At 45.8% G+C, this 14,128-nt stretch overlaps 1 protein-coding gene and 1 pseudogene across 10 annotated transcripts in view; both read right to left on the reverse strand.

The window, feature by feature from the left end:
• Positions 1–14,128, reverse strand: part of RIPOR2 (RHO family interacting cell polarization regulator 2) — a 232,988-nt gene that overhangs the window by 19,779 nt on the left and 199,081 nt on the right. For 7 of the 10 annotated variants that reach the window (XR_002345592.1, XM_005665637.3, XM_013977485.2 and 4 more), the window contains 4 exons: positions 13,403–14,080; positions 9,642–9,826; positions 6,845–7,013; positions 704–839 (listed from right to left, as the gene is read on the reverse strand). Coding sequence is in view for 8 of the 10 variants with exons in the window: in XM_005665637.3 (XP_005665694.1) it covers positions 704–839; positions 6,845–7,013; positions 9,642–9,826; positions 13,403–14,080 (1,168 nt within the window). In the remaining 2 variants the exon portion in view is untranslated. Of the gene's footprint in view, positions 1–703; positions 840–6,844; positions 7,014–9,641; positions 11,020–13,402; positions 14,081–14,128 lie in introns of those variants that run through there. The other 3 variants (XM_021098405.1, XM_021098406.1, XR_002345593.1) reach the window with 2 other exon arrangements.
• On the reverse strand, positions 846–4,217 carry LOC102165396 (annotated as a pseudogene).

Below are 14,128 nucleotides of genomic sequence, written 5' to 3' on the forward strand. Positions count from 1 at the left end.
CCTGCATCTCAGCCACAACACAGGATCCGAGCCGCATCTGCGACCTACATCACAGCTCATGGCAACTTAATCCTTAACCCAACGAACAAGGCCAGGAATGGAACCCGAGTCCTAGTGGATACTAGTCAGGTTCGTTACTGCTGAGCCATGATGGGAACTCCACAAATTCCTATTTTTAGGAAAGAGCCCTGTAGTCAGATCACACATACTCAAAGGCATCTTGCCTGTGTCAAGTTCTCCACACAAGACCCTCTGAACCAGGAACTCTCCTGAGTTCAGAGGGTCTTGTGTGGCTCCTTTCCCAGTAAGGTTTGGGAGCCTCTGACCATCAACCACTAAGGGAACTGGGTCAGTGACCTCCACAGCCCAAGAATGGTCCTGGTCATGTGTCCCCATGTGGAACCACACCAGCAGAAAAAGTGTGCAACTCTGCCTGGGAGGTAGATGGGGGGTCCTGTGTATACACTAGAGCCTGCCTTTTGGAGGTGGAGACCCCGATAGAAAAAGCTGGGTGTCTGCTGGTTTGACTCCGAAGGCTGGAGTGTGAACGAGACGGCACTTGTGCTGAGACATTCCTCTATCCCAGGGCCTGAGAACGCTTTCCTGCTGCCCTAACAACACAATAGTAAGAGATGCAGGAAAGAAGCAGGTTGGTGGCTGTGGTGTTTCCAAGGACAGCGGTGTCATCTGCAGGTGCTCTTACCTTCGATGACAGAGCTGATGTTCCCTATGTTCTCATCACTGACGGCCGAGAGTTTCTCCACCACTTGTATTTGCCTGGAAAGCTTCTCCAAGAGGTTTCTGGCCACAAAGGGGATTTTGCTTGAGAAAACGATTTGCTGATAAAACAAACAAAACCACTGTGTCAATTACATTGTTGTCAATGGGGCTTTCCCCACCCAACCTCATCCTCCTGAATGAAGTGGGGGTGTCGCATAAACTCAGAGGTGTTTCTGTTCCGTTTGATAACATTCCGCATTCCACGCCGGTTACAACATCTGATGAAACCAGACGTGTTTTTGTTGCTTTCAACTTTTTTATGCCTATGTAAATTCCCGAAATTTTCTCACTAGTTTAGCTACAAGATAATTATAAAGCTGCCTTTCTTCTATGCACTGTCAGTCTATAAATCCTCTTTGAAACCGGAAGGGCATATTTAGGCTGCCCATTGGTGTGGAAGCAGAAAAAAGATTTATTTTATGAGTGTAGAGATTTTTCACAGCATGGATTTATTTCCTTGTTTTTCAAGCCAAAAATTAAGAGCCTGTTGTAGAATAGTCATAATTACAATCAAAGCTATCTCATCATAGTTTCCTTTTTTTGAATTTTGAGTTTTTTTCATTTGAAGGTAAATCTTAATGCTATTAAATTCATAAATATGCTAATTTAAATACCCAATTCTATTACCTAAAACACACAAATATCTATTCTCTCCACATGTCAGAGCCCACTCATTTCCTGGTTTGGAAATGGGGAGAATAGATTCCCCGCAAACTGCAAGTCAGCTGGTGTTTCTTTACAGTTAACTTTAGGAAAATTCATACAAAATAGTAATTAACAATGATCTTCTTGTTAACTCACAAGGAAACACCTTCAAAACTGCATTTCGTTAGAGTTTCTGTACTAAAATGTAGAAAAACTGAACTACACAAATATTGAAAAGTTAAAAATTCCTTAATTTTTCATTGCTGGTACCACTACCACAATTTACAGGGCAATATACCTGATGGAATGAAAAGAAAAAGACGAAGCTACAACAGATAAAAGACCTCAGGAACGTACATTTAATTGACACTACATTGCATTAATCAATAGCTGCACTTTTTGCAAACTGTAGCTTTGACAGTCCTGACCAAGAAGCGTTTCCTGTTTAAGCTGCCGTCACTTTTCTGACCATGGATCATCGTTCCTTTGTGGCCGATTTTTACAGTTCCTCTAATGCATTTGCGACGACTCTTTCAAAGTAACCTGCAGCTTTCTTGACAACTCCTCTCTCCTCTGGCTCTCTCCTGCTAAGAACTGTAACCCTTTTCTGCTGAGTTTTTAGAACCATCTGCTACCATATCCACCACTTCCACCACCTGTTCCATAACCACCACCATAGGGACTGCCAGAGCTTCTTCCACCAAAACTTCCCCCTTCCATGGGTCTATAATTTGATTGTTGTTGTCCACTATAATTTCCAAAATCATGATAGTTCCCACGGCCACCATAGTTGCCACCTCCAAAATTTCCTCCTTCCTCGTAACCATCATATCCTCCACCATCGCCACCATATCTCCCACCTTGGTTTCCATATCCTGGTCCACCACCACCATAGCCTCCTCTACTACCATAACCAGGACCACCACCATAGTTGCCACCATCACCTCCAAATCCATCATATCCACCATCACCTCCTCCATAACTACCCCTGCTGCCACCACCTCCACCACCATAACCTCCTCTTCCACCAAAGTTTCCACTACGGCCAAAGTTGCCTTTATCACCTCCAAAGTTTCCTCCACGACCCACAAAGTTGCCAGATCCTCCTCCATGACCTCTCTGTGATCCGGCAGATTGCATTTCTTGTTTAGAACGGGCCTTTTTCACTTCACAATTATGCCCATTTATAGTGTGGTATTTCTGAACGACAATTTTATCAACTGTATCATGATTGTCAAAAGTTACAAAACCGGAGTTCCCATCGTGGCGCAGTGGTTAACGAATCCGACTAGGAACCATGAGGTTGCGGGTTCGGTCCCTGCCCTTGCTCAGCGGGTTAACGATCCGGCGTTGCCGTGAGCTGTGGTGTAGGTTGCAGACGCGGCTCGGATCCCGCGTTGCTGTGGCTCTGGCATAGGCTGGCAGCTACAGCTCCGATTAGACCCCTAGCCTGGGAACCTCCATATGCTGCGGAAGCGGCCCAAGAAATAGCAACAGCAACAACAAAAGACAAAAGACCAAAAAAAAAAAAAAAGTTACAAAACCAAATCCTCTCCTTTTCCCACTCTGCCTGTCTTCCATAACTTCTATGGTTTCAATTTTGCCATACTTTTCAAAGCAGTCTCTCAAATTGTATTTTTCTGTATCTTCTTTAATACCACCAACAAAGATTTTCTTCACTGTTGATGGGCACCGGGCTTTACAGAATCCTGTCTAGAAACAGCTCTCTTGGTTCCACTATATGCCCATCAGCCTGTGTGGTCGAGCACACATTGCTGTAGCCACCTCTTCAACACAAGAGTAAGTCACAAAACCAAATCCCCTGGAACGTTTTGTTTGGGGGTCTTTCATCCACCACCCAATCTGTAAGTGTGCCCCATTTCTCAAAATGCTCTCTTAAACTATCATCTGTAGTTTCAAAGCTCAGGCCACCAAAAAACTGTTTTCTCAATTGCTCTGGTTCCCTCCTCCCCCGGCGGCAGCAGTGACAGCCAGAATCCAGCTGGGGGCGACGAGGCATCAGTTTTACCTCTATTTTGAGACCAGACTCATCTCTTCCAAGTTGAGTTCCTCATCATAGTTAACGAGTGCTAATTACGTTAATAAGTGGGTCTGAGACTTAATATGTGTATCAGCTCAAGGTATTGTGCCAACCCACCCAACGAGGTGGGCATTATGGATTTTCCATTTTACTGATGAGGAAACTGAGACACAGAGAGGTTAAAGTAATCTGCCAAAGGGTACAAAATATCAAGTGATCTCACTTGCGTGCAGGTCACAAGAATAAAGATGGGTCTGAGCGGGGAAAGGACAGAAGTCAGTTGCTGCCTGAAAGTTCTAGTCCTTTCTGTGTCTCTGAGACAGCTGGCCCTGTCACACGGCAGGGCTGCAGGATGCAGACCTGTACCACCAGCCTGTGTGGTCTGAAGCATTTGGATGCTAGAGCAAAGAGAATTTTTCGAATTCAAAAGTCAAGTGCAGCAACTATGTACTAATGCCTTTCATGTAAATAAACACAGTAGAATAGATCTGCTTTATTTTAAACATGATCAGAGCTAGGATGATACTCTTGGAATGCCCATTTTTATGTCTTTGCAATTCTACACCAAATGAATAAGTCAACTTGCTGATTCAGGAGTGGGCATAAGTTAGAAATGAATCTTCTAACCCTTACTCTTTTATTCTGCATCTTTTTTGGGGGGGGGTTGTTTTCTTTTTAGGGGCACACCTGCGGCATATGGAAGTTGTGGGACTTCAAGGCCTCTCCAAGGAGATAAAACTCAAAGCCTCTGGCTGAGATAAAAATGACCAGACCCAGAGTTCCCATCGTGGCTCAGCAGAAATGAACCTGACTAGCACCCATGAGGATGCAGGTTTGATCCCTGGCCTTGCTCAGTGAGTTAAGGATCAAGCCTTGCCATGAGCTGTGGTATAGGTCACAGATGTGGCACAGATCCGGTGTTGATGCGGTTGTGGCATAGGCTGGAGGCTACAGCTTCTGATTCAACATTTAGCCTGGGAACCTCCATATGCAGGTGCAGCCCTAAAAAAAAGACACCCCCCCAAAAAAAAATTGAACAGACCCTTATTGCCCCTTCTCTCCCACTACAGTTATTACAGAGTTCTCAAGCCCTTCCTTTAACAAACTGGCCTACTCCTTCCTGCCCCTACTAGGAAAGTTATTTGGCCCATCCTCACCCTGCCCCTATCCAAACAGCAAGTGTATCCTAAGACCTCTCTTCTCTCCTTTTCTGGGCTGTAAAAACAGACTCAACCACATGCTCCAGGCTGGCTGTCCCTGATTATCAGGAAGTTGTCCCGCTGCGCTAGCAGCATCTTTTACATCAATAAATTCTTCTTTCTTTTCACCCCTCTACGCTGGAAAATTCTTTTTCCACCTGTAAGCATGGACCATGGCAGAAGTTCCCAGGTCAGGGGGTTGAATGGGAGCTGCAGCTGCCAGGCTAAGCCACAGCCACAGCAACTTGGGATCTGAGCCACATCTGGGACCTAGAGCTTATGGCAATGCCAGCTCCTTAACCCACTGAGTGAGGCCAGGGATCAAACCCACATCCTCACGGACAATATATTGGGTTCTTAACCTGCTGAGCCACAATGGGAACTCCTATTCCACATCTTTATATCAACCTGTTTTGTTTTTCTTTTCTTTTTTAAATTTTAAAGATCTAATCGGCTTTAATAAAATTTAATAAAACGATTCACTAATTGGGCAGCATCCCACCGACCACACAGAGAGGAACTCACTCCTCTTGTTTTTTTAGTGCTGATTTTCTTCACAGAAGAGCTGAAACATTGCATTGCCTAACAATGCAATGGCCTTATTCTAGGGAGAACTATTGCACTGACTAACTGCAGGCCAACTAGTCTTTGAGAAAAAACGCTTATCCTCTCATGGAAGAGAATTCTCTTACGTCTCACGAAACAAGACTTTAAAAGGTGAATGGGGAGTTTTCTCAGCAAAGTCTCAGGCTCACTGAGGACAAAGAGCTGTGAAAACCATCTTATTCCAATGCTTGGTGAATAGAGAAAAGCTTTAAGTCAACAACAACCCTTGCCCAATCGGGTAAAAAAATTGGGTAAAAAAAAATTGCATCTTCTGCCAGGTTGCTTGTCAGTGCCTGGCTTGTAAATTCAACACTCAATAGAAGAGCTATGTTGGGGTGTTGGCCAACCGAGCGAAAGAGTCTAATTGCCAACCAGTTCCTATGCAGCACGAGGTGGCTGAGGCTGCTCTGAGGTTCTCTATTCATGGAGGAGAAGCAGATTCTCTTCCACATCTCATCATAAATGTGTCCTTGAAGAAGCAACATTAGCCACCTCTGGCCTCCCTGGGGTCCTTCCTCCTCATCCTGCCTCTCTTCCCACTGGCCATGTGCTCTCTGTGTTGAGATTCCTCCCCTTTTGGCACGTTTCCTGCCTGGCCCATCTTCCTGAAACCATCACACACAGGCTTTCCTACAAGCCCAGGCAAACAGGGAGAAAAACAAGATTGGGAGGCTACAAGCCTCAGGGCAAGGAGGTAGCATTCAAGTAGACGCTTGGGGGAAAATGCTTTGTTCAAGACAGCTGACCCCTGCTGCAACAAAAGAACTGCAAAATAGTTGCTCCAAGGGGGCATCTTAAGAGGTAAAGAGCCTGAAATGAGAAGAAAAATACGCCCCCTGGTGTCCCAGAATGAAAGCGAACTGGTGAGGATTCTTCCTGGTTGCTAATAAGGACTTAAGATCTGGGAAACTGTGGTTCTATCCTCAGCATTTTCCTTTTATCTGTCCAGGTGGTGGCAAACCAACTCGAGTGACAAATTCATAGTCATATATGTACAGTAATACCGGCTTTCAAAGTCCAAATGTAAACGGCAAATTCATTTTTACTTTTCTTAACCACATTATGCTCACCTGTTTATCAAATGATTTGAAAGTGAGAGCTCACTATACGTCACCTACTTACTACCTTTTAAGGTCTGGAGATCTAGGTTTTAAGATAGAAACTCCAGGGTTGAGGGAGGATGGCCATGCCTTGCAGAGTTTTTGAGTTGGGTCAAATCAAAGCAGGGTGGTTCTCTTATTCCTGAATTCTTACTTTCCTGGGAAAATGAAAAAACAAAAACAAAAACAAAAAAACAACCAAACCGGAAGCACCCATTCTTGGTGCACGAACAATCTGGGCTCTAAAGGAGTTCCTGCTGTGGCACTGTGGGTTAAGAATCTGACTGCAGTGACTCGGGTTGCTGTGGAGGTTCAGGTTCAATCCCTGGCCTGGTGAAGTGGATTAAAGGACCTGTTTTTGCCACAGCTGTGGCTGGGTCGAGACTGAGGCTTGGATCCCATCCCTGGCCCAGGAGCTTCCATATTTAAAACAAACAAACACAAACACAAACCAGTGCAGTCACCATTCCTACCTGGACGAGTTGGGTGCAGTACTGCAGGTGCCTGACGATGGTGAGGTCCAGGCTCTCATTCCCTGTGGTCAGTGGCAGAGGGCTTCCTGCCACGCTTGTCCCGACTCCGGTGTCCTCAGTCAGGGCTTCGCTGAGATGCCCCCTGGCTTCTGGGTGTACTGATCTGTAACTGTTGAAGCAGGAAGGCGAGTGAAACGTTAGCTGTTTCTTTCTGCGTGGAAACCACAGGCCAAATCATCATGGCTCGAGGAAGGCCCCCACAGCACCCATTGGAAAGAGTATTGTGTTTGTCTACCTTGAAAAATCAAGATACCTTTCAAAAACTACTTCTTAATTCAGCCTGGTCACCACGGAGTCTCATATTAAAAAGATCCTGCAAACAGATCACTCCCAGAGTTCTCTGTTTGCTTCTCAAATACGAGTTACCATTTGTAAAGTCCTCCCACCAAGAAGCCTTTTAAAACGTGCCCTCATTTTGTGGCACTTTCTTGCTCTGTTGACGGGGTGATTAGCCAGATTTTCTAGGATTAAACTGTCCTCTGTATCTGTGGTTTCCCAAGAGCAATGCCAGTAAGAAATAATCAGTCAAGGCTTTTTCCTGGCCTTGGATCAATTGCTACTTGAAGAAAAGGAGAAAGACAAGCCGCTAGGAAGAGACATGATGTTCTCCTCTGGACAAAAGCTAAAAGGGGCATTTGAACCTCCAGCGGCATCACTTGGTGCTGCTTTGCATGCTTGGTTTAAACCCCACTGTTCAACTGTCTAAACTTGTATCATGATGGGCACTTGAGTTTAAAAGCAAATCTGTTGCATCTGTTATCTACATTTGTCCTTTTAAAAAATTTTTCTTTTTATTTTTTTGGCTGTCCTCGCAGCATGCAGAAATTCCTGGGCCAGAGGTCGATCCGCGCCGTAGCAGTGGCCAGAGCCACAGCAGTGACAATGCCAGATCCTTAACCCACTGTGCCACAAGGAAACTCCCTAATTTTATTCTTAAAATGCATCTGTGCAAGAGGGAGAGGAGAAAGGGACAGTCTCATTTCATACATAGAAGGAATGACCAGCAGAGATGTTAACCAGAGCGTCCTAGTTCACACAGCTAGGCAGTTTTTGGCTGCTAGTTTCATGCTCCCCAGTCTCCACAATTTAAAAAGATCATGAACCAGAGTTTAGGAGCCTTGGGTGCCTTACTGTCATTCACATTTGCCTCCAAAGGGAAAATATTCAGCTTGCATTCTACTGGTGGTCAGCACATATTTAAAACACATACACAATTTTCACAAATTTCATAGCAATGTTCTGTAAAATTTACAAAGGCTATGATGCTTTTGTTTTTAAAACACTTCTTATAGCAAGAAGGAAAAAAGCTTAGCCTGATCTTAATCTATCATGGAGTAGCTTAAGACAACAAGTACACAGGAAGATGTTTGGTTTAAGAAGCATTTCACAAATTCAATCAAGTTGGAAAAATCTCAGTGGGGAATGTAGAAAGATAATTTAAACATTATATTCATTTCAGAAACTCTCTTTGCCACACCTCCAGTTTGCTCAAGGGATGAATTCTATTTCTCACTTTTCCTTTTGCTGGTTGCATCTTGGCAGAAGAAATCCTCCAGGAACAACAAAACCCCACAATCTTTTTAAAAAAAAATTTTGTTAGGGCCACACCCACTGCATATGGAGGTTCCTAGGCTAGGGGTCCAATTGGAACTGCAGCCACCAGCCTAAACCACAGCTCACGGCAATGCTGGATCCTTAACCTCCTGGGCGAGGTCAGGGATCAAACCCGAGTCCTCATGGATGCTAGTCAGGTTCGTTAACTGTTGAGCCATGACAGGAACTCCAAAACCCCAAAATCTTAACGCTACCCACAAAGAGGCTCAGGATCTGGGAAGGCTGAACAACCACAGCTTGTTGTAACTTGAAAACCTGGGAATGCAATGTGTCAGAAGGAAAGCTGGATGGAAATCCACACTTTTCCTTTGCGAACGTGTTTGTGTATTTCTTTGCAGCAACTGATGGAACTGAGTATGTTCACCGTGCTTACAGAATGGACGCCATATGCTGGAGTGTTTAGAGAAACATGTGATTAGAGAAACATGAGATTTTGGTACAAAAAGCCTAATGGAGGAAGTGACAATATTTCACCTTATCCTCTTTTCCCACTGCCCCGTGCCATCACCACTCTAGAGAAGGCTACATTCTCCACCCCTGCAGATCCAGGGGCAGTTATCAGTCATCCCTTCCTACAGTCTAAGGGGAATATGTGTCACAGGGCTTAAACCTGGCTTTGACATAGGTACTGATGAGCTAATCTGCTGCAAAGACCCAATGGCTAAAGGAAAGGAGAGATAAGGGGTGGGAAAAGCAAAGTTGAATAAAAGGAAGAAATTAGGAAAAAAGATTCAAATCAAGGAGAGCCAGGTCCAAACTGATCATCCAGTAAGTGTTCTCCAGAAACACAGTATGTCTAGTTAATTTGGAATTAACTACACTGGGGTCCTTTGGAGTCCCTGAACCCTGCAAGATGTATGTGTACACATGTAAATGTACACACACACTCACACAAAAATCTCCCCTTTGTTTGCAAGGAAGAAAATCAATTAACTTTCCCTTAAGACAAAAGAGGTAACGATATTTAAAAGTTGTACTGGATAATAAAAAGAAGCTGCAAGCCAATTCACAGAGGGGGTTTTAACTTCCTGGAGATGTGTAGCAGGACTATTTGGTGGCAACAAAGACCTGCAGTACCAGCTATGATCGTAGAAATAGAAGCATTTGCTAACTTCAGACTTACCTGTGTTTCTCAGTCTCAGTGTCTGAAAATACTGAGTCAGCACCTCCTCCAACATTACAAACCTCCTCACCATCCTCCTCCTCCTCGTCAAAGTCAGAGGTGTTCAGGAAATCAAAGCTTTCTAAAGCACTTTCAACTGTAAGACTTAAACTGGAAGACCTGCTTCGGCTTACTGCGGGCTTGCACTGCAAAGGCAGAAGGTACCAAGGAGAACATCAACATATTCGGAAGGAGAAGCACAACAAACAGACACCCAATGGGAGATGCGACACTTTCTTTTTTTTCAAGCTTTTTATTTGGTTTGTCGGCATTAAAAAAATTCATGGAAAATCTTCATATAAAAAAAGGTACAACCATGGGTAAAAATGACACAATATCTGGGATTTGTTCCAAAATAATCCAGAGGGAAGGAAGCAGGTAGGAGAAGGGACAAGAGTAATCATGAGCTGAGCTCTGTGGAAGCTGGGGGCTGGGCACCTTGGGGTCCATGTTCTGTTTCTTTCTACTTTTGTTTGAAATATTTATAGTAAAAAGTTTTTTAAAATATTACAATCAGAAAGCCTTGGGAAAAAGAACTGCCATACCCTCTTTGCCTAGTGCTCAACCCCAAATAAAATCCAACTGGCAGACAAATCTAGAGTCCTGGAGTCAAGGTCAACTACGAACCTATCTCTAATTCCAACGTCTTCAGTGTCCCGAGACCAGGGCGTGCTATCTAAGGCACCTGTTCCAAAGGATTAATGAAACAAATCCTAGAAACAGAAAATGACTCGAAGTGACCTAATCCACATTCTCTAGGTAAGGAGACTTAAATATCAATTTTACATTCACAGTATGTACTTTCTTTGAACCTCAAGGAAAAAATAAATGGCCCGGGCTTGGTAAGAAGCAGCCGTGCTCCCTCCACAGCTCTGGCTTGGAAGGAATAAGTTCCATCACTTCCCTGGGCGGACCCAGGAATTATGTGAGCAAGTCCACTTCCACTCTGAGGTCTGCAGAATGCTATACTGCCGGACATTAAACAGAAACATTACAGCGTAAGGCCAGTTGCTATGGATACAGAGACGGAGAGAAGGCTTCCCAAAGAGGCAAGAAAACGTTGGAGGTGTGTGTGGGGGGGATGCATTTAACGGGGACAAATTCTGCAAGTCAGGAGAACTAAATGTCCTCCATCCAGTGAGGTAACACCCCTGCTGACTTCTTAACAGGGGGCAGGATGGGCCTTGAAGGGATCTGAGTCTCTGACACTCAAGATGGCACAAGGCATACAGGAACCTGTCTTTCAGTCTTTTACATCAGAGTTGTTTCATTCACCCTCAGTGATCTCCGTCCAAGAGGCAGCATCATTTAGTTTCTGATCCTCAAGAGGTTTAGCATCCTAGGAACGTGAAGGAGGAAAAAAAGAGAAAGCTTTGTCCAGCTGATGCTTTAATTCTGGTTCGAGACAGAGCCACTTGCCCCAGACCTAGACTCTCAAAAGGAAGAGGAGGATCCAGTCCCAACTCAGCCCTCTTCTAGGGTCTTCTTTCCTAGGCCGTATCTGTAGGACCTGATCTTGCACAGCCCGAATGTGTTTAAATAGTGATCATGGTAAAGAAAGGGGTGGTGAAGGATTTCAGTAGCAGGATGATTTTGGAACAACAGCAGATTGAAATAATACTCTGGAAACAAACCTGTGACCACCAGGTTTTTGTAAGACTAAGAGAAGACTTGCTTAGTGCTTCCCGGTGCACTGAGCTACTGATCAACACCCTAGGTGCCTGGACATGGGGCTGCCACCACCACTGGCTCTCTCTTTAGGGGAAGACCCAAGCCACAGCAGTGAGAACCAGCTGAGTCACCAGGGAATTCCACCACTGGCTTTCTTTGAGGCATTTTGCTTTAGGTGAATCTACTGTGTCTTAGTTCTTTACATTGCACACCTCTCTGTCCAGTAAGCAAATCTGGTCAACTGTGCAGACAAGAGCTTGCTGAAGGGATAAAAGATGATTCCACTGGAGCAAAAGCCAAGCGGCCTCCATGCATGAGTCCCAAGCTGACACTTTTGAGTTATGTGTTACAGGAAGTAGCTCCGAGTGCCCTCCCCTGCTGCTCAGAGGCTCTACCTACAGCTGACTCAATTGGTCATGAGCATTAGAGGACATGAATGGAGAGTCGGAGCATGAATAATCACCTGCCCTGGGCAGGCGTCCCTTCCCAAGCTAGGTCAGCATGACCAGAACCGTCAGAGCAACCTTGGGAATGTGGTTTCAAATGCCACAGGGATGGCCACATTTTAACAGTCACACCTAGGGACACAACAGCCTTCTGTGAGGTGACTCTCTGCCCTGGAGCCATATTCTCAAGCCTATTTTATAGAACAGGTCCCCAAAGAATTGATCTTTTAAGAGAAAGGACCCGAGTTCTCTTCTCTGGCATTCTAAATCAGAGGGGCAAAACAAAGACTGCAAGGAGCGGCAGTGGGATTCTGGACAAAAATTCCAGTTCTGTCTTCTCGGGCAGTGTTTTTAAAAAATTTAATCTGTACACACAAGCAGAGACAGATACATTCTCGGGGTAGCAACAGTGATCTCATTATTAGGGCCTTCCTGCCCAAGAGGAAATGTCTCCTGTCACTCCCACCTTCCCATGTTTATCCTGAGTTCTGATTAGGAGCAGCACAGAGGAAGATATATCTCTGGTGGAGTCGAGGTTCTCTGGCTTCTAGATTATTCTCACGTGGGATTCATTTGGGCCAAATTGCAGAGGATGGAATCCTCCAGGAGCTGGCGCCCTGGGGTGTGGGTGGGGAGATGCCTGGGGCCCTCACATCCTCTGTCTTCAGGGGACTTTTCTGCATCCCTGATACTCCGACAGCTACTTCTCCAGTAACATCTCAATGAGATGATGATGCTCAAAAGGCCACCATTTCACATTTGGGGTTTGAATGATGGACTCTGGGAGTGCCGGAGCTGAGACATTCATTTAACTCCGAATCATTTTCCTTAAGTCGATTGGTTGTCAGGAAGATAAAAATTAATAGGCACTACTCGTATTAAAACTCAGTGCTGGAGCTCCTGCTGTGGCTCAGCGGCAATGAACTCCACGAGGATTCATGAAGACTTGGGTTCCATTCCTGGCCTCGCTCCTGGTAGGTTAAGGATCTGGTGTTGCAGTGAGCGGTGGTGTCGGTTGCAGACACAGCTTGGATCCCGCGTTGCTGTGGCTGTGGTGTAGGCCAACTGGCTATAGCTCCGATTAGACCCCTAGACTGGGAATTTCCATATGCCACACCTGGGGCCCTAAGAGGACTAAAAATAAAAATAAATAAACTTGTCCCTAAATCCAATGTCATGAAGATTTTATTTTTTAATTTTTTTTGTCTTTTTGCCGTTTCTTGGGCCGCTCCTGAGGCATATGGAGGTTTCCAGGCTAGGAGTCTAATCAGAGCTGTAGCTGCGACCAGAGTCACAGCAAGCCGCCTCTGTGACCTACACCACAGCTCATGGCAACGCCGGATCATCAACCCACTGAGCAAGGCCAGGGACCGAACCTGCAACCTCATGGTTCCTAGTCGGATTCGTTAACCACTGAACCACGACGGCAACTCATGTCATGAAGATTTTAAAAAGCCCAAAAAACTCAACGCCATTTACATGATGATTACGTACTGATTTTATGATGGGATGGGATTAAAAAGATAGGCTGGCTATTTTAAATAGAATGTTGGCTTAAGACATGTCTCTCCAAACCTAATCCAATTTCCCTGAAAAGGTACTTACTTTGAGAATATCATCCAAGTGCATGACTTCTTGGTTCAGATCCTGAAACTCCTTATACTGCTCTTTATGTGGTTCTAACGCAAGGAAAAGCCCATTAAACGCATCCTCTAAGCTTCCGTCTAGGAAGGATCTACAGCCGTCGGACTCGCCGCTGACCGAGCCCTCCGAGAGCAGCCTCTCGGTGGCCGCTGGCACCTCCGCCGAGGTGAGCCTCTTCACCAGCTGCTTCGTGATGTTTCCTTCGAAAGCGTCCAGCTCCACAGGCTTGAGTTCAGAGGTCTCCTCGGACTCGTGCAGCAGGGCCTCCGCCACGCCCTTCTCCAGGAACAGGCGCTCCGGCCTGGCACCCGCGGGCGCTCGGGAGGCCTCGGCTTTTTTGGGCACCTCGGTGCCTCCCTCCGCGTGGGGCTGGGACCCCGGCCCTTCGCCCAAGGAGCTGCCGGAAGGCGCCGAGCTGGAGTCATCGGTGCCCTCCTGCTGGGAGGCCAGGCTGGCGGGGTTCAGCTCGGCGGGGGTGACGGTGATTTCTGGATTGGCCGAGCCCGCGCTGGGCAGAGAGCCGGCCGGGCTGGCGGGGAGGGTGCTGTCCCCGTGGGGCAGGTCGCTGAAGCTGAGGGACAGTGGCATTTTCTCCTCGGCTGCCTTCCCATTTTCAAAGATGTCATCCGGTAGATTAGACTGTGGATAAAGGGCAAATCATTATGATTATTTTAAATGCAACGGATG

Source organism: Sus scrofa, chromosome 7 (genome assembly GCF_000003025.6).
Source record: "Sus scrofa isolate TJ Tabasco breed Duroc chromosome 7, Sscrofa11.1, whole genome shotgun sequence".
NCBI classification, from domain to species: domain Eukaryota; kingdom Metazoa; phylum Chordata; class Mammalia; order Artiodactyla; family Suidae; genus Sus; species Sus scrofa.